General features: G+C 40.6%; 1 protein-coding gene across 1 annotated transcript in view; it reads left to right on the forward strand.

The window, feature by feature from the left end:
• The window catches only part of ADAMTS3 (ADAM metallopeptidase with thrombospondin type 1 motif 3), a 260,177-nt gene extending 239,395 nt beyond the window's left edge, over positions 1–20,782 (forward strand). Inside the window, exons 19-22 of the mRNA XM_034671705.1 lie at positions 6,730–6,862; positions 10,387–10,594; positions 12,514–12,631; positions 17,615–20,782. Of these exons, the coding sequence (XP_034527596.1) occupies positions 6,730–6,862; positions 10,387–10,594; positions 12,514–12,631; positions 17,615–18,174 (1,019 nt within the window). The 3' untranslated portion in view covers positions 18,175–20,782. The remainder of the gene's footprint in view (positions 1–6,729; positions 6,863–10,386; positions 10,595–12,513; positions 12,632–17,614) is intronic.
• Positions 20,783–20,992: the final 210 nt, after the last annotated feature.

Consider the following 20,992-nt stretch of genomic DNA (forward strand, 5'->3'; position numbering starts at 1 on the left):
TTTTTTTTTCTGGATTATGAGTCACATTTTCCTGCTTCTTAGAATTTTTTTAAGTGTATACCAGACTTTATAGTTGATAAATTGTATGGCATTTTGTTTACGTTGCCTTCTTTACAGGCTATAGGGTTTTGTTCTGGCTGTCATTTCCTCCTGATCTGTGAAGCCTGATTTATTCTTTGTTAGGGCTGATCTATTTGAATTTTGCCCTTATTCTTATGGCATGGCCTTTTTGATGCTTTAGCTGAATACCTGAAGTGTTAGCAAGGCCTCTTCATCTGACTAGATAAGAACTCCTAGGTCCCTAGCGCCACCCAAACTTGGGTGTCTCTCTCCTGCTCCCAGCCCCACAGCAGCCACTCTCTGGTAGACAGTGTGGTGTCTTGGCCTGGGCATGCACAGACCAGCCTTCACTGTAGGATGCGTGCGGCTTCTGGGCCACCCCTCTGTGCAGCCCCTTTTTCTTTAGGACCCTGCCTGCAAGTTCCAAACCCCACTTTCCATCTCCTCAACTCCCTGAGACTGCTGTCTTAGCTTGGGCTCCTGTTTGCTGTGCAGGGCCCAGAACCTGACCCTGTCAGAAAGCCAAGACCTGGCCTGTTTGTCTTCTCACAGGGATCACTGTCCTTCTCTGTGTTATTCATTCCCTCCCCCAAAAAAGTTCCCTTGTATGTTCTGTCCAGTTTTATTGTTTTTAGTATCAGCAAGGCAACTCTATTAACCCCTCATGATGAAAGCAGAAGACATCTACCTGTTTTGAAAAATATTGTTGGATTCTGTGTGCTATTTATTGAATTCTCTATAAAAAATATTATCCTAATTTAAAAACCAAATATCCCCACTCAATTCCAGGGATGTTTTTTCTTTCTTTGAAAATTATTTGACTAAGTGTCCAAATCTTTTCCCCATTGTTAAAGTAAGTTGTTTTATCTTTTTTGTTGAATTTTAAGAGTTCTTTCTATATACTTGATATGTCCTTTATGAAATACATGATTTGTCAAATATTTTCTTCTAGTCTATAGTTTCTTTTTCTTCTCTTAATAGTGTCACAGAACAAAATATTTTAACTATCCTGAAGTCTAATTTATCAATTTTTTTCTTTTATGGATCAAGATTCTGGTATGATATGTGTGTGTGTGTGTGTGTGTGTGTGTGTACATAGTTCTGCCTAATCCAGTGTTATTTTCTTATTTTTTTGCTGAAAGTTTTATAGTTTAATATTTTACATTTTGAGTTGATTTTATATAAGTTTTGTATCAGGCCACTAGGAGATGCTGAAATGGCTCGTTGTGGCTCATGACATCTCATGAGGTTGCCGTTAGCTGTGGCTGGTCACCCCAAGGCTGCAGTGGGGACATCTGCTACCCTGCTCAATCACAGGGCTGCTGGAAGGCCTCAGAAGATTGCTTCTTAGCTTTCCCAGGGGGTGGCCATTGGGCCTGCATTCTTCATTATGTGAGCCTCTCCTTAGACTCCATATGTGTCCTTATCACATGATAGCTGACTTCCACTGGAATGAGTGATCCAAGTGACAGAGTGTGGCCAAGACAGAGACCGTCTTTTTTAACCAAATCTTGGGGGTAACATCCCATCAATGCTGCTGTTGTCTGTTTGCTGGAAGCCAGTCACTGAGTCCAGCCCACACTGAAGGGGAGAGGAATTAAGCCCTACTCATTGAGAGGGAAAATGTCAAAGGTTTGCAGACACATTTTTAAAGCCACCACAATGACTTGTTCTGGTACCATTTGTTGAAAAAATGGCCTTTTTTCCATTAAGGTATCTTTTTATCTCTGTCAAAAATTAATTGTTCGTATTTCTGTCATTCTGTTTCATAGGTTATATAACTTTATAGCAAAAATTTACACTAATCAAAATTTAATGAAGTTTGAATGGCTGGAGATCAGAAGCTCCATCTCACTCATATAATTGCACTGCATTCTTTTCCAGTGGCACAGGTGTCTGGCCTCAGCCCTGCCGTTAGCCGCCATGCTAGCCTACCTCAGGGCTTCGTCCCCCGATAGCAGGGCGAGCACAGGGAACAATGTGAGCTGGAGATACAAGGGGCAGATTTGTAGCTAGGACAGTGGGTTTGTGGACAAGCAGTGCTGTATCACCATGATCTTTCTTTTCCTCTCTGAAGGGTTGGAACCCTAGGCTGGAGCCTGGGAGCATGGCAGCTAGCTTCCTGGGGCTGGAAGCCGTAAGCTTCTGACTAGAGTGTAAGGGTCAGTGCTTGATTTGTAATGTTTTAAAAACAAACACTAAGGGGAAAAACAGAGAAAAGAACCCAGATAACCAAATCCTTCATCCTGGTGAGTTTAATATTACCCAATTTCTCAAACAAAAGCTATTTCTGAAACTTTAGTTTAAAATACTAGTGAATTGCACATGTTTTTCCCTTTGTATAATTGATGTAATCCTATAAAAGCTAGTGCATGAAAGTCGATAAAAACTCACTTTCTAAAAAAGAGTATATTGCCCTAAACAGTATTTAAAGGGCAAATAAAAAAACTGAGACTGTATTTGCAATGTGTATTATAAAAGAAGGATTAATGTCCTTATTGCCTAAATTATTTAGAAAAAAGGTCTGTATAACAATAAAAAAGAAGGCATGACACAAACCTGCAGTGAATAGCAACCAGAATGCAAGTGACTACTAAACCAAGAAAATTAAACTTTGCTATTTATCAAATAAATAACAATTAAAATAACAATCATTTGCCCATTCAGTTAACAAAGATGAAAATTATATAATATGTAGTGCTGAATGGGGTACTTCCATATACTCTCATTATGAGAGTAATAATTGTTCTGACTATTCTGAAGGGCCATTCATCAGTCTGTTCTAAGAACTTGTACCGTTTAGCTCACTAAGGAAAATCAGAAATCGCCACAAAGTGGGGGACAAATTCTAATCCATACTAGTATTTATTAACAAGTGAGTGGCTAAATAATGCATCCTACCTTTAGGATTAAACACTGCGCTGACATTGAAAAGTGTGCTTTCAAAGACTATTTACTATCTTGGGAAATAGTACCTGACACATTAAGTGAACTAAGCAAAGCCAGAAAGTGTGTATCTGTACACACACACACACACACACACACCAAACAAGATGCAAATATCTTGAGGGTACATCACAAAACAACAAAAGTGACTTTGGTTTTCTCTGGTTTAGTAGAATCATAGATAATTTTTATTTTCTTTGTATTTTTCCATAATGTGTACATTTTTTGGAGGGAACATTATTATCTTTGTCATCATGACAAAACGGTTATTTTAAAGATTTTATTTATTTATTTATTTATTTATTTATTCGACAGAGATAGAGACAGCCAGCGAGAGAGGGAACACAAGCAGTGGGAGTGGGAGAGGAAGAAGCAGGCTCATAGCGGAGGAGCCTGATGTGGGGCTCTCCCATAACGCCGGGATCATGCTCTGAGCCGAAGGCAGACGCTTAACCGCTGTGCCACCCAGGCGGCCCCCAAAACAGTTATCTTAAAGAATCATTTTCAATAGCAGTAAGGAGACATATAACTTAAAGAAATCCACAGTGAATCTCATTGGAAGGTTATTATTTTTATTATATAAACTCATATACCTCTATTTTTTATATTTTTTATGGCCAAAGTTTTATATGTTTACATTGTTTTTTCTTAAACAGGGCATACTTGTACTTCAGCTGATAGAAACAGAAACATTATATTTTTAGAAACGGCTTGAAAGTTTTCCAGTTTTAATAAGACGACTGTTCTGAAATATTTATAATTTTTACTGAAAATGTGAAGCCCCTTCAGGTGACCTCCATGTTTCATGTATCCTTCAGATCATACCTCAGGAGAACAACACCCACTCCAGCCTGACGTATAAGTACATCATTCACGAAGACTCTGCCCCTACAATCAGCAGCAACAATGTCATCCAGGAAGAATTAGATACTTTTGATTGGGCTTTGAAGAGCTGGTCTCAGTGTTCCAAACCCTGTGGTGGAGGTAACAATTGGACACATTTAGTTCCTTCAATGTAGTTCATAGAAAGCCAGTTAGACTGCTTCAACCTTAAAGATTGCCTCTAATTGAGGCCACAATCTGAGAAATCCCAAACATAACAACCAAAACATAAGTACAAAGCATTTTTACTGAAACCCCTGAATCTACAAAGGATGGGAGTCCATTCATAACAACGGTAAAGCTTCTTCAAATCCTCTTGCCCTTTTCCCTCAGGTTCTTTTGGTCTCATATTCATACGGTGGTACCTTTAATGACTTTACTTTTCCCAAACTCTCCCAGATGCAGTGTCCTGTGGTCTGGCCTTTCTTCTTCTCCACTTTTACTTTCCATACCTGTGCATTTCTTTTCTATCAGTGTTAGTAATAAAAGAGCTATCAGTTGTACCAGGTCAGCAGGTCCCATTCTAGATGTTCTCTGTATGAGTACATGAATACTCGCAATGGCTCTGTGAGGTCAGCACTATGATTATCTCTACTGCACTGACTGGGAAACTGAAGGACAGGGAAGAGAAGTAATTTGCCCAGACCCTAAGATACAGACCCTGGTGGTCTGGCTTCTGGCTACATGCTCTTAAACGCCATTGTGCTCCCTCTCTGCCCTTTCTCAAGTAGATCCATTACACCGTTCACGGAGTTTTTCAGTTTCTCACTTCATCCATCACTCTGCTTCTGAACAACAAATGCTCCAGAACTGAGCTGGCCTAGAGGGAGTTTTCCCCAACAGGCAGGAGAAGGCAAAGGGCTGAGTCATGATGCTGAGTAACCAAGAACAAAAAAATTATTCAGAGTCAGGAATGCATGCGTCAACCATTTATTTTATAATTCTAAATTCAGGGATGTATTTTTATTTAGTTTTTTAAAGATTTATTTATCTATTTGACCGAGAGAGGGAAAGAGAGAAACGAGGTGGAGTGGCAGGCAGAGGGAGAGGGAGAAAAGCAGGGAGTCCGATGCAGGGCTCGATCGCAGGACCCCGGGACGATGATGACCTGAGCCAAACACAGACGCTTAACCAACCGATCCACCCAGGCACCCCAAGGATGTATTTTTTAAAAGGCTTTTTTTTTTTTGAGGTGGAAGAGACATAAAATGTTTTTAATTAATTATTTAACATGATACTTAATCTATTACAAAATGGTGTTTAATTTGAATCTTCCCTTTTGCTGCTCCTTCAGCATCTACTTGGTTACAAGGTTTGTTGGACACACATTTTTAATATCTACATCTCTTCCTTCCTCACCAGGTGTCCTCATGATTTTGGAAGGGAAGATTATTGCAAAAGTCTTTTAACTAGTCAACTACTTTGATTTTCTTCTCTTCCTTTATTTCCAGGCTATTCTTGAATGAATGACTGAATGGCTGACCAAATGAGTAGAGTTCTAGTATTTGCCTGATTTAAATCCTGTAACCTCCTAATGTGTTGTCCCGAAGACACAGCATTATTTATGTAGTATTCTTGCCAAAAGAGGATAACCCGAATCTATTCATTAGGAGGCAATTAAATAAACCTCTAAACTGTAGGACATTTTACAAAACAAATGGCTTGTACATTTGAAGAATATCCAAGATAGAAAGAGGCCCAGAAACTCTTCCTGCTTAATTCCATGACAACTAAATGCACTGCATAATCCTTGATTGGAAAAAACTGCCGTGAAGAACATGATAGGGGCAACTGGCAGATTTTGAATTTGGTGTATATTAGAAAATAGTACTATATCTGTGTTAAATATTCTGGTTTTAAGAATTATGTAAGAGATGTACTTGTTATAGGCAGTATGCTGAAGTATTTACAAGTGAAGGATGCCAGCAACGTACTCTCAAAGGGTTTGGCAAAATTTTACATATATTATATATATTGCATATTATAATTAACTATTACACATGTAAAAATATATATGTGTGCACCTCAGATATAGTGACATATAACCCAAGGTTAATCTAGATGCAAGGCATAACGAATGTTCATTGTGCTTTCCTTACAACATTTTTGTAGGTTTGAAATTTAAAAAAAAAAATTTAATTATTTACAGATGTCAGTGCTGGTGAGTGGGGAGACCTTCAAAAAACCCCTGTGACTGCCAAGATAAAAAGTCCAAACACTAGTCTGGCACCCAAGGCTTTTAGGATTAGATCTTTTCCTATCTCCTATACCCCTCACACAGGAAACTTCCACCATTCGAACAGACCTTCCGTTTGTAACATGTCGTTTCCTTCGCTTGGAGTATTCTGCTTCATTCCCTTTACCTGACACTGTTTGAACTTCAAGATTCTGATCCAGAAGTGCGGATCCTGTGAGCAGTCCGTGCCCCTTGTCCAGCTCAGTCGAGACCTTCCCCTCCCGCTGAGACCCTCCCCTCTGTGTTCCTTTGGCGCCCTCTACAATAAATTATGTGCATAACTCCCTAAAAGCTTGGGTCACTGGGTGGTGGTGTCACAGCGGTTGTCAAGTCTGCCCCTCATACTAGACTGTGTGTGTTTGGGGGTCTAGTTCATTAGCACGTGCACAGCTGCTGTTTAATCATTTGTACTCTTTATTAAATGTAGGCCCTGAAAAGTTAAGGATTTTGTGTATTTAATTGACTTCTGGACCTTCAGCGTCTACAGCAGCGCCTGGCCTTCCATGTGTCCTCAGTCAGTATTTATTGGCTGGATGACTGAATGACCAAATATGTAACAGAATGAATAAGTGAGTAAGTCCAAAGAAATGTGTTTCCTTTCCTAGGTTTCCAGTACACTAAATACGGATGCCGTAGGAAAAGTGATAATAAGATGGTCCACCGCAGCTTCTGCGAGGTCAACAAGAAGCCGAAACCTATTCGAAGAATGTGCAATCTTCAAGAATGTTCCCATCCGCTGTAAGCAGTTATTCTAACTGTCATAGCCTGAGCACAACATGAGAGGGATTTCTTTTTAGTTTTAATTTTATTTTTAGTTACAAGCTAATAAACGTACGTGGTTTAAATAGTCAAGTCATTTCACAGGAATTACATAAAGCTGTGGTTCCCCTGCCCGTTATTGTCCTCCTGGTCCTCAAAAAACAACCATGTTGCAGCTATGATGCTTCTTTTGATAACTCCTGGTTTCCAACTCTCTAACTAAAATTTTTTTACATCTGCTTGATTTTTTGAGGTGGGGGAAGTTTTGGATATTACGTATATTATGTATATTGATTTTCCAATGTGGAAAGTGAAAGGTTGAGCATTCTTTTAGAATCCTCCCCAAATACACACCCAGAGCCCAGACTTCTCTTTTCCCCAGTATTTCCAATATTGTTATAACCTTTTACTGATATTAATCTTCAGAGTTTATATTATCTTAACAACTTCTGTCTGTCCTAACAGGTGAGTCACTTAGCTGGTCGTTCTTTCCTTGTGAAATTTTCTTTCTTCTAGAATTAATGAATGTTTTGACTTTTATGATTTGTTTTCTACTACTTTTCACTAATTCATCCCCAAACTGTCTTCTGTGAGTATCAATCTCCAATAAATACTAAACACTCAAGCATCCTGTCACTTGCAACTTCTTGGAGATATCTCTTAGAGAGTTCTGTGCGATCCAGTTCTGCCCTGGACTTCTGTTCATCCTGGGGTGTCTTTTTACCTCTTCCTAGATATTCCTACTGCCTCTCTTTTGCATCTCCTGTTTCCTGCATTTCTCGTCGTCTTATCTTTTCATGTATTCATTTGTTCTGGTAGATCATGTCTTCCAGTAGCTTAATGAAAAATGTGTATACAAAGTGAAAATTTTTGTCTAAAAAATTCTCATAAGAAAAGTCGCTAAGAGGTTAAAGTATAAGGGTATATAGGAAGTCTTTCTTCTACCCTCACTTTTGATCATTGGGAAACACAGACAATTCCAAAATGTAATGTGTTTTCCTTCAGAATTTTGAAACCATTGTTCCAATGTTTTCTAGATTACCATGTTGCTGTTGGAAAGCCATTTGCTTTTCTGGTTCTCAGTGCTTTCTATTTTTGTTTGTCATTCAGAGTTTGAAGGATCTTCTTTTTGTTCCTGACATCCTGAAATTTCACAGCAATGGGACTGCCTCAGTACTCTAGTTTTCTCATCCATCGCACTGCATACTCAAAGACTTTTTAAAACACAAATCTCTGGGACATTTTCCTGTGTTTTTTTCTTTGAAAACTTTCCCCTATTTTTTCAATGTTCTTTCTTTCTAAGATATTTGTAGTTAGGATTCTTAAACAGATCTAATTTTCTTTTCTTATCTATTGTTTATTGTTCTACTTGCTGAATTTTTCATTTTTACTGTTGTGTTGTTAATATCCAAGAGCACTTTAATATCCAAGCACTCTGTTCTGTTTCTCACATATTCCTTTTTTAAGGCATTTGATGCTTATTTTGGGGATGTAATATGTTCTTTTATCTCTTTTATGATATTAAAGATTATTTTCTTTTCCATGCATTATTTCTTCTGAGTTATTTTCCTCTGTTTCTTTTTTCCTCCTCCATCATTTGTGTTAGAGGCTTTTCTGTGTCTGTTAGCTGTCCATGCATACATAAGAAGGCAGTGTGAAAAAGGCTGCTTGGAAGCTTGCTTTATGGTCAAGACTTGCTTGCTGGTGGGCTTCACTGTAGGACGAGCTGGCTGGGCTATTTTGTTGAAGACCCTCGATGTGTATTTAGGGCTTTTCTAATGAAATGATTAGATGCCAAAGAACAGAATCAATCTCCTGCCTAGGGAGCATAAGTCTATTTAATAGCTGTTCTGGAAATTGTATACGTATAGACAGCTAGAGTCGTCTCACCATTCCATATGTGGATTCTTACCTAACCCCCCCGTCTTCACCCTGGTCTTTTTCTCTCTTGTCTCTTGACTAAGTCTGTTGTCCAAAAACCAAAGGTCTGGTTCATCTTCTACAGAGGATAGATGTCAGCTCTTCTGCTGGTTAGAACAGGGGCAATCAGCCGGTGGGTGTAAGGATCAGGAGGTGGAACTGTTTCCACACAGACTTTTCCTCAGTCCCCTGTTTTCATCCCCCCTTCACCCAGTTTCACCGTGCACACTTTCCCCTATGGCCACAATCCAGCACGTTCCTGAAGTTCTGCTGCCAAGTCAGTCTGCTTACCAGCTTCTACGGCTGAGTTAAACTTCATCCGTCTTTAGGTCTGCTGAGCTGGTAGCCAGATGTCCCATGGCTTTCTAGGTTCCAGAGTTATCTTTTGGTGCCTTCTATCCAATTTTCTTTTTTTTAACCTTTATGGATTTATGCCATTTTTTTCTCCTTTGTTGTCATTCTAGGAATTTCAGGAGGGAATAAAGTTAACCAGGAGTATCTGTGACTATGAAGTGTATATTTCTCATATAATACCTGTCTTCAAATGAGAGTTACTATTGAGGGCTTTACAATTGCTTAGTTGCTACAATACATTCTACGAGGGAAAGCAATACTAAACTGGGGATAGCAAAGATTGCCAAGGTTTTAGCATGGTTATATTTTGGTGCCCCATATATATGAAAAGGAAAAAAATGCAGAGGGAAGGTAACGCTGGAAAGGATAAAAAGTATGCCTGAATTACATCCTGACAGATCAAGGAACCAGATAGAATCACTGGTGGTGGCCCTTGGGGACCACACATAGCCACACATCATGGAGACCTGTCCCTAACAATGCAGCCACAGCTGATGTGGAGAGTGCTGGGGGCATGGACATTGATCAGAATTGGGGAATGTCCCATGGGAAATCTTTTTTGAAAATATCTTTTTAGAAATCTTTCTGTCAGGTGCATTCAAGCCCCGGACACACACTCCCTTTACCTTTTTGTCAGGCCTCATAAGTGCCAATATGAAGAACTGAATTTTCCAAACAGGATAGATAGGTCAGGCAGCCTTCTCAGCAGCGACTGTAGAAATGAAACGGTCATCTCAGAATCTTAAAACGTGAGGAAATTCAGGATTTCATGGAAAAGCAGCAGCGGCCGAAGCAGTTAGTCTTAGCAAGTATCAGATGGATTGCCTTTCTAAGTTTCCTTTCAGATGTTTAACACCATGAGGCAGTGGGGCTGAGAGCGAGTTGGTGTGTTTCTGAAAACTGCCATCCTGCCCCAACCTAACCCGAGCAACCTTAAGATGAGTTTCAGAGACCCTCTGCCGATGGATCATGCTTCAGAAAACGAGGTTTCCAAGTCACAGGGACGCAGAAAAATACCCAGGCATTCAACATAGCAGTGTCGGGCCTACTACTGTTAGAAATGCTCCGGCTTTGGACTTGGTGGATGAGTCCCTCTTTCTGAAACCGCTTCCCGAGCCCGAGGGTGCCCCCGGGCTGCCCGGCATCCGGGGAGCAGGGAAGGCTAGGGCTCAGAGCAGGAAGGTGCCGCCGCCGCCTCTAACCCCGTCCCCCTCACCCCCGCGCTGCAGCTGGGTGGCCGAGGAGTGGGAGCACTGCACCAAAACCTGCGGCAGTTCGGGCTACCAGCTCCGCGCCCTGCGCTGCCTTCAGCCGCTCCAGGACGGCACCAACCGCTCCGTGCACAGCAAGTACTGCCCGGCCGAGCGGCCCGAGAACCGGCGGCCCTGTAACCGCTTTCCCTGCCCCTCCCACTGGAAAACGGGGCCCTGGAATGAGGTGGGCGTGCGAATCCCGTGCGTGCGTGTTTGTGTGTGCGCGCGGACACGTGTGTGGCATATTTTAATTTGGCTCACGTATCACGTGGGCGTTGTGTGAGTTGAGACAAGGCCACAGATTGTGTAATTGTCAAGCACCTAGAGATGCCAGGAAACATAATTTGAAAACAGTGCTCATATTTAGGGTGAGTTGGTAGGGGCAAACCGTGTTTGAGTGTTTTGTGACATAGAAGGCTTCTGTTTCATATCTTTGTTGACGTCACCGGTCCTACAGGATGAATTCCAAAAGCCTGGCAGTGCATGCGGGGCCCTGCCCCATTTGGCACCCTGGTAACTCTTCTTCTTTTCCTTCTCCTCCCCTTTTTATTTCTTCAGGTATAATTGACATAACATTATATATGGGTTTCGGGTGTACAATGCAATGATTCAATATTTGTATATATTGCAAAATGTTCACCACGATAAGTTCCATGCTAACTCTTCTTACTCTGTTCTTTATTCCAACTCTGTATTCCAGCTTGAGAAACTCCTTGCTTTTCCAAAAAGGACCATGCTCATTGGAGTCTCTCATCTTTTAGCTGATGGCCCTTCCCCCTCCTCCTGTCTCACCACCTCCTTCTCAACCACTAGGGCTCATCTCCAGGGTCCAAAATACCACCTTCCGGGGCTGTCTTTCCCACAGTTCTTCCTCTACATTCCAAAAACAAAGAGGCCCACCTCTAGCATGCCATTCATGACGGATACTGTAACTTTTGTCTTGGAGTCCATGCTGGCCCCTGGTCCACACATTTCTTTTTCTTTTTTTAAGATTTTATTTGTTTATTTGTCAGAGAGGGAGCATAAGCAGAGGGAACAGCAGGCAGAGGGAGAAGAAGGCTCCCCGCTGAGCAAGGAGACGGATGTGGGACTTGACCCCAGGACCCCAGAATCTGGCCAAAGGCAGATTCTTAACTGACTGAGCCACTCATACATCCCTCCACACATTTCTCAAAGACTCGGCATTGCTTCCCCACTGCACTGCCAAGACCTGTCTAGTTGATGTTTGTTTGTTGACTCAATATCGTGTGGCGTGAATTGATGCCTCACCTTTGGTATTTCTAAAGATTCGAAAGGAGGAATCGTGATCACAGGTGAAAAGTTTATAGGAGGAAAGGGCGTCACAAAGCAGACAGAAAATGAAGAAGGAAGTGGAGAGCAGGCCCAGGAAGGAAGGAAGAGGCGAGTGAATGTCACCTGCACAGGACCAGAAAGATAGCTCACATCTCCTTCCCCTCAGAGTCCTGGAACAAAGGTCCCTCCTCTAAACTCCTACCTGGAGCAATAGCTTAGATGGTCCTGGACTTAATTTTAGAGCAGTTAGCCCCTTCATTAACAAAATTAATTTATGGGAATAAAATAATAATAGTTCCAAAGAGGTTGAATTAACCAAGGTAGCCTGTCAGTAAGTTCTACCATCAGTAAGGAAGGTAAAAGAATGGGAAGCTGGGTAACAGGATCTCTCCCTGAAAAGAGGCACCATTACTGTTTTGGGGAACTTTACTGTAATGTATTAACATTACAGTAATGGCTTCTTTCCTATCACATGCTTACTGCCTGCCAGGCACAATTGCTTTATAGACATTGTCTCCTTTGCCTTCATTTAGTCTGACAACAATCCTGAGGCAAGTGTTACCATCCCAGCTTTCAGAGAAGCAACAATGTGCCCAGGCTGGTCAGTCATGAAGTGAGGCTATAAACCTATGATTATCTGTCTCCAAAACAAAATAGAGAAGGAACCCCAGAGCTGTGCAAGCATGTGCGTGTGCATGTGTGTATGTGTGTCTGTGTGTTTGTGCGTGCTTGCGCATGCATGCATGTGTGTCCACAGAAAGGTGGTCTTGGTGGAATAAACCTCTCTAATCATAGTCTTTGTTTCTCTAGTGTTCAGTAACCTGCGGGGAGGGAACAGAGGTGAGGCAGGTCCTCTGCCCGGCGGGAGACCACTGCGCAGGGGAGAAGCCCGAGGCCGTCAGAGCCTGTCAGCTGCCTCCCTGTAATGGTAGGTGTGATGCCCATTGGTTTCACTGCTCTGACAATGGTTTTTACAGCTCAAAGAGCAGAATTTCAGGACAAACTCTGGAATTTCTGTTTTCTTATCAAAAAATGACCAAGGAGCACACCCCTGAAACATGAGCCTAATCCTCTTCTTTCGGATCAGTGTTTGAGGCAGTGTCCCACACCAGCGAGGCATCATAACCCCTGGTTCCTGTCAGGCGCTCATGCTGGGGTGAGGGCGGGTCACATATGTGAAGATGCTGTGAATTTGTTTTTCTAGTAGAGCTCCTTATTTTCTCTCTGTGTCTTTATAATTTCACATCATTGTAAAAGGCATAATATTGCAGAAGGTTTTGAAATATTTTGCTATAATTATGAAGTTTAGACGTGTGGATGGTCAGTGCCATGCACAAAGCCATTTCTGTTATCTCTCCATCCACATACGGGCCCTTCAGCAAGGGGGTTTCGGAACAGACACCTTGCACATGTGCAAACGTTTGCCTAACCTTCCTCCTTGCCCTATCGCAAGAAAACTATGTATCAGTTTGCTGTCGTAACACAAAGTATGTATGGGATGGCGGCCGTTTATGCCACTCCCTTTCTGCGCTCTGTCTACAACCATCTCTGTCCTCTACCTCATTTTGTATCTCCATTTGCTATCCTCCGTGTCTCATTCTCTGGGCTGCTCCAGTCTGGTCCCCTCTCTCTGACTTGCTGTCATCTGTAGCCTGCAGGTTGCTCACTTTCTCTGCATCTATCGCACATGCTTTTCTACCTCATTCCCCCACCCCGACACCCTCATTATCCCCCCGTCCTCATCCCCTGCCCCTCTCTTTCTCTTAACCTCTTTTCCTCTCCTCTTCTCTCTCTCCTCATCTCTTCCTGTCTTTTTCCTTATTTCTCTCTTTCTCTCCCTGACATCTCCCCCCAGCCTCTTTCTACCTCCTGTGTTGCTGTCTCTCCTTCACCCCCATCTTGCCCTTTCTCAGGGGCCTCCTGCCCTCTCTCACCATCCTTGTCCCTCTGCCTTTTTCTCCCACTCTGTGTCTATATCTCTCGTCATCTCCCTCACTCCTGTCTCTCTCCTCTCCATCCCTTGTCTTCCTCACCTTCTTTCTTTCTCCCAGCCCCCACGTCTCTGCTCCCTGACTCTGTCCGGCTCTCTTTCTTCTTGCCCCTGCCCCCCCACTGCACCATCTGCTGTCTGTTCTCTCTTTCTCTCCCTCTCATCTCTTCACCTGTCTCTCTCTCTTTCCCACCTCACACCATCTTCCCCTTCTGTTGTTTCCTTACCCACCCTACTTCTGCCATCACAAGCTTCCTTGGAAGGAAGGAAAGAGGAAATTTCAAGTCAAGTCTTAAACTTTATAAACTATTTCATTATAAATTTTCATTTGAAATGTGTGGTAGCAAGAACAAGTATGGCCATGAGGGGGAGACAAAGGACTTAGATATTTAATCATTTTTCTCCGGAAAATATGTTTGAAAATTTAAAACATAAGACAAAGCCAACAGAGCAAACTTTACCCAGTTAGAAGCTGTAAAGTTTACCGTTGCCATAATATTTTATTCTTCTGTATTACTGCCAAGAGGCTAAAAACTTTGTGAGTAGACTTGACTGTTTTAGTAGTTGGTAGAGCTATGTATTTCTGCAAATATGCCCAGTTGTCGGGAAGAATTGCTTGATTCTCTTCCTTTAGCTAAAAGAAATTCTTTTTAATTGCAAAACAGAGGTACAAATGAGATGGCTTAACTATGTTAGGGATTCCACAATCTTCTAGCTGCTGTATCGCCCTGAAATCCAGGCCTGGCAGCCAGTTCTATGAGGTCTGAAAGGCCATATATTTCTGTCACACATTTCAAGTAAGTAATAATTCCCATCAGTCTCAAACTGCAATTAAAATCAAATGACTTTTTGAGACCACGTGTTAATACCCTTTTCCTGAACCTCTTATAATGATCTGAGCATGGAACAAGAAGGCTGAAAAGCTTCCTTCATTTACTGATTGATTTTGTCATGTGAATCCTTTCTCTAAGCCCCATTTTGATTGTACTATTTCATTGTTGCTGTTAAGTTCTTCCCATCTATCTTGAGACGAATTACCATGAAGTGAACGTATGCCTTTGCTCTTATCTGTTTTTTTCCTCAGACTGGCTCATCCTTTTCCTCCTCTATACAGAAGCATACTCTGGATCTACCTAGACCCATGTTATGAACCAGTCCTTGCAGTGTCGACATGCTCACACAGAGGGGAGACTCATACATGAACTCCTTCTCTAACACAGAGAGACTAGGTCATGCTTTGAGCTGGACCACAGAAAGGGAGAGGGGGGTGACAGGGGTATGAGGGGGTGAAGGGTCAGAGGGAAAAGAGAGCATAGGGCCAAATAAAGTCCTCTCATTGCAGGGCCTAGAGCCATAAACATACAGGAAGAAGAAATTAATATTCTTATTTTAAGATATAGGCATGGAAAAAGTAATTCAGAAATAATAAGGGTATTTGCGGGGAAACCCATTAATGTGACATGCAGGCATTCACAACATAATTAGATGATTACCTTAGCTAATATGAAATATTCAGACATGTCATACTATCCAGTAGATCTGTAAATGCCAGGCAAACACAGGTCATTCCAAAATTTGGGAAGGGGACATGGTATTATAACTCTGATGGGTAGTTTTATAATTAATTTTATAATTTGTAATTGTTAACAGATACAGGGGGTAATTTTAGCTCTCTTAGTCTTGCCAAATGACCTTTTTTTTTCAAACTTTAGAAAAAAGATTCTTTAATTTCTTTAACAATTTATATACGGGTTCATTACCTAGCAGTAGAGCATTCCCCAATAACACATTGTAATTTTGAGAGATTATAGTACATAAATGCCACAATTTACAATTCTTTGTGTTTACGAATCGGACATGGGATTAGTATCTCTGTGTTATGCCATATTTGTGGGCTCTGCATAGGATGTGCCCTGAAATGGATGAAAATAAGTACAAATTAATATGTCCATAAGCTCAACATTTGGAGTTTTTGAAATCTAATTCTTATAACCTGTACTCAAAAAAATTTACAAATAATAAAGAGTGTGCATACATGTATCAAGTGTTCCATGAGTGTTACTTTAGTACTCTTTAAATGTAAAGTGTTATCAATTCGGTGAAATTAAATTTAAAAACTATGAATGATCCAAAAGAAAGTTGGCACACTTTACCTAAATTTATGCTTACAAATAATAAATAGCCTGAGAATATTTGGTAGTGAAAATGAAACTACTGCGTTAACTCTGGATGTTACCTTGTTTTTTCTTTTAGTAATACATTTTTAAGATTTAATTTGTTCTAATAGGTCCTTAGAATTTATTTTTATTTTTATTTATTTATTTATTATTACTATTATTATTTTTAAAAGATGTATTTATTTATTTTGGAGAGAGAGAGCAAGCAAAGGGGAGGGGCAGAGGGAGAGAGATCTCAGGCAGACTCCCCACTGACCCAGGGCTCAATCCCAGAGCTGTGAGATCATGACCTGAGCTGAAATGAAGAGTCAGAGGCTTAACCAACTGAGCCACCCAGATGCCCCTCTTTATTATTTTTTTTAAAAGATTTATTTATTTGAGAGAGAGAGAGAGCAGGGAGGAAGGATAGAGGGAGAGGGAGAGAGAGAATCCCAAGCAGATTCCCCACATTTCAGAGAGCCTGATGTGGGGCTTGATCTCAAGACCCTGAGATCATGACCTGAGCTGAAATCAAGAGTTAGATACTTAACCAACTGAGCCACCCTGGTGCCCCAAGATGTATTTTGATTTTAAATTTAAATTTAATGTAGAAGCTAATCTATTAGAAATCCAGAAATACCATAAAGTTAAAAAAAAAAAAAAAGATGTCCCTTTATATCCTAAAGAATATCTGTGGCAAAATGAATCCTATTTTCTCATTCTAAAATCAGATACGTATCCCTACTGGGAAGAGGAAAGTACCCTCAGTCTGTAGACTTGATGGAGATATTAAAATGGTGATCAACCCAAGTGCTTTGCACAGAAAAAAAAAAACTACTTATTTCAGTGAATTTATCTAAATGTTCATATTGTTCATTGAGGTATAACTGACAGATAGCATATTAGTTTCAGGTGTACAGTAAAATGATTTGATATTTTTATACATTGCAAGATGATCCCAGCCATAAGTCTAGTTAATGTCTATCACTATATATAGTTCTAAAATTTTTCCTTCTTTCCATGAGAACTTTTAAGATCTATTCTCTTAGCAGTTTTTAAATATGCAGTACAGTATTATGAACTGTAGTCACCATGTGTACATTACACACCCATGACATTTGTTTTGTAACTGGAAATTTCTACCTTTTGACCCCCTTCACCCCTTTCACCCATGCCCCAACCCCCACCACTGTTCACTGTATCAAGGAGCTTTTGTTTTTAGATTCCACATACAAGTGAGACCATGCAGTATTTGTCCTTCTCCGTCTGACTTATTCCATTTAACATAAAGTCCTTGAGGTCCTTCTGTTTTGTAAATGGCAAGATTTCATTCTTTTTTTATATCTGACTAATATTCCATTGCATACAGATACCACAATTTCTTTACCCATTCATCCATCCATCCAAGGATAGTTGTTTTTTCCATATCTGGGCTACTGTAATTAATGCTGCAGTCAACATGGGAGTTCATATATCTTTTGAATTTCATTTTCTTCCAATATATACCTTTCTTGGGGACTTACTGGATCATATGGTTGTTATATTTTTAATTTTTTTAAGAGTATCCACTCTTGCCCACAGTGGATGCACCAGTTTACATTCTTACCACTGGCATTCATATTTTTAATGCAAAGGCTCATTTGGGCAACTCCAATTAATGTCAGATTTTACTTAAAATTTTTTATATTCCAAAACAATTTTCATTTCTTCCTTTTATTTTCTGTTTAGACGTGTGTGGTATTTTGTCTTCTTTTACCTTTTGCAGATGAGCCATGTTTGGGGGACAAGTCCATCTTCTGTCAAATGGAGGTGCTGGCGCGGTACTGTTCCATACCAGGTTATAACAAGTTGTGTTGTGAGTCCTGTAGCAAGCGCAGCAGCACCCTGCCACCACCGTACCTTCCAGAAGCTGCTGAAACTCACGATGATGCTATCTTTAACCCTAGCGACCTCTCTGGATCTCTAGTGATGACTACATCTTTGGTTCCTTACCATTCGGAGCCCCCTGCCGAGAAGAAGCCGTCTCTGAGTAGGCTTTCTTCAGCAGGAGGTCCAAATGCCTTCACGGCTTCCAGGCCATACAGTAAACCTGACGGTGCTAACTTCCCCCAGAGGAGAGCTCAGCCAGCAGGAAGAAAGGCTCTGAGACTGGTCTCCACGGCCACCAGGAGCAGCCCCCTCAACTCCTCTTCAGAAGCGGCCGCTGCCCGCCTCCTCGCGGTCAGTGATTCCCTAGGTGCTTCTTCTCAGGCAAGAACCTCAAAGAAAGATGAAAAGATTAGTGACAAGAGACGTCCAGTAGGATCATCCACTTTGGAAAGATGAGAAAGTGAACCTCAAAGGCTAGAGATCAAAGGAGAACCCGGACAAGCTCCCTCTCCCCGTGGTGCATACAGCTGGTTTAAAGTGTAAATCTCCGTAAACTGTCAACTCATTTTGTCTGTGAGCAGAAGAGCAAAAAGTGCTGGTTCACTTTCTAGTTGCTTTCATCCTCCTCTTGTTCTGCATTGACTCATTTACCAGAAGTCATTGGAAGAAAGCACCAAAGATTATTGATAGAAGGAAAGTAAGTTGCTAAGTGAGTTGGTCACTCTCTAATGCAGCAGAGGGACTGGAGCCAATTATGTATATCAGCTGATTTTTTATTTTTGAAGAGTTACACTAAAAATAAAAAAAGAGGTGCCAACAGTTTACACTTTCACAAAATATTTTGGAAATGGAGCAAAAAATCCTTAGACTTGTATTCCTATTTATCTATATTAGAAGTATTGTATGAGCGAATTTGCAGCTGTTGTGTAAATACTGTATATTGCAGAAATCAGTATTATTTTAAGAGATGTGTTCTCAAATGATTGTTTACTATATTACATTTCTGGATGTCCTAGGTGCCTGTTGTTGAGTATTGCCTTATTTGACGTTCTATGGGTTGATTTTCGAAGCAGAATGTTACGACTAAGAAGTTAGAATTGTAGCTACTGACAATACAAAGGGTTTTGTTGTGTGGTTTTGTCTAATCAACAGTGCGATATCTAAATTACAGAAAAAGAAAAATCACGTATGCTGCGGGTATACAGATTTCAGCTTACCTATTACTTTCCATTTTTTAAATAAAAAGGAGTAGGACTGATGTGTTAGTCTACTCGTGGTCACAGAGACAGAGACGAGTACGTTAACCTGTGCAAGACAAAACTAAAACCCTCTTACCAGGACCTCAGTAGGCACCGCTGAAGTGTCCTGTGTTCTTGTGTTGGTTTTTCTTTCCCCTTTGTTAACATATACAAACGGTTATACTCAATGTACTGTAATAATAACAAAAGAAAAATGTTTTGAGATAATTTGTTTGTATGTTGGTAGCTGAGAAAAGCATCATCAATCTAGAGTTGACACCCGGGTATCAATTGGTTCCTTACCATTGGGGCTTTGGAGGAAGATTCAAGCAAGTATTTGTCAATGGTCGCAATATTTATTTTCTGCATGGTCTCTATTCAAATGTTCACAACCACAATGCGTCTGACTGCAATCATGTGCTAGTAATTTATGTCAGTGGTCACCTTGCTCACAGTGAAGCCAGAAATGCTCTCTCCAGGGAGTAGATGTAAAGTACTTGTATATAGAATTCAGAACTGAAGATATTTATTAAAAGTTGATTTTTTTTCTTGATAGTATTTTTATGTACTAAATATTTACGCTAATACCAATGACATATTTTGGTAAACTAGAGAGACATAATTAGAGATGCACATTTTGTTCATGGAGGAGAAATTTAAGCAAACAACAAGAGCCAAATCAAAGAGCAAAAATCAAACAAATTTGATGTCATGCAAACTTTTTGTATTTTTGAAGTAGTTGATACAAAGTTAATGACTTGTTCCCTTTCGATGAAAAATAAAATAGTATAGACCCAGATAGCTGTTTAATGAAATAGGGAATTAGAAACATTTTTTTTAAAGTATAAGAAAGAAATAAATACTTAAAAAAAAGAAAGTGGTGTGAGCATAATGTTCTTGAGGTCAGTTCCCGAACTGTATAAAACGATATTATGCAAACGAACTCTAGAGATGTTAACCTCTCCAAGCACAGAATGTGCAAGGACTTTTGCCTCTTAACCATGGTAAACTCACAGCTTCACCTATTGACTCTATACCTCTAAAGAATCGCTGCTATTTCATGCAAGACTTTTAAAGTTTAAATGAATTAGGTGAATTCCACATAGTAAAACAATCTCTGAGCCTCGAGTAGAAGTCATTTCTTTTTTCCTCAAAGTTTCCCCAGAATGAAATTCTCTCTAGTTTGCTCGCATATGTCTGCATCTGGTCCACAGGAGAAGGCAGAGAGAATGGTCACACACATACACCTCCCATAAAGATGTACATATTTGTTATACTTCTGATCTTTGAGCTTCCTTTTCTACTAAGCTAAAAATTCCTTTTATCAAAGTGTACACTACTGATGCTGTTTGCTGTATTGGGAGCACGTAGCAATAAAAATGTTAAGAAAATATAGACCTGGCTCTATCTAGATTTTATCATTAGATTCATCACTGAGTAATGAAAACTTTTCTTTCCTCCTATGTGCCAAATTCATTAGCTACTTGGACTTTCTCTAAAGAGGCTCAAATAAAGTGACAGTGTCTCCTCGCCTTACACCAAGGTGTATCATAATATTTTTTTAATTGAAAAAGAGACTATGAGTGGTGGCTTTTTGCTTAAATCCATCCCACAGAACTATGAAGATGCAGGGAGGAAAGGGCAATAATGCTAGGATGTACGAGGAGGAAAAGGGGGACTTCTGTATTTTAAATGTGCAATCCCAGAGTGGTTTTTAAAGAAAAACGGCCCAGCAGCTTTAGAACCCTGATTACCTGAGGATTGTCGGGAATACATGACACATGACTCGGGAGTGTGGGCAGAAACGGGGCATCAAGACAGTGGGGGGGGGGTGGCTTTCCTTACGTCACAGGGAGGCACTATATTGCCATGGTTACCAGTTTAAAGGGCAAAGGCAGACCAACTCAGGTTTGAACTGCAACTGTACCCTTTATACCTGAATGATCCTGGGTAACCACACTAAATGTCAGTTTCCTCATCTGTAAAATGGGAAGCAGAACTGTTAAACATCGTTGCATGATTGCAGTGAGAAACGA

This window comes from Ailuropoda melanoleuca, chromosome 11 (genome assembly GCF_002007445.2).
Source record: "Ailuropoda melanoleuca isolate Jingjing chromosome 11, ASM200744v2, whole genome shotgun sequence".
NCBI classification, from domain to species: Eukaryota; Metazoa; Chordata; class Mammalia; order Carnivora; family Ursidae; genus Ailuropoda; species Ailuropoda melanoleuca.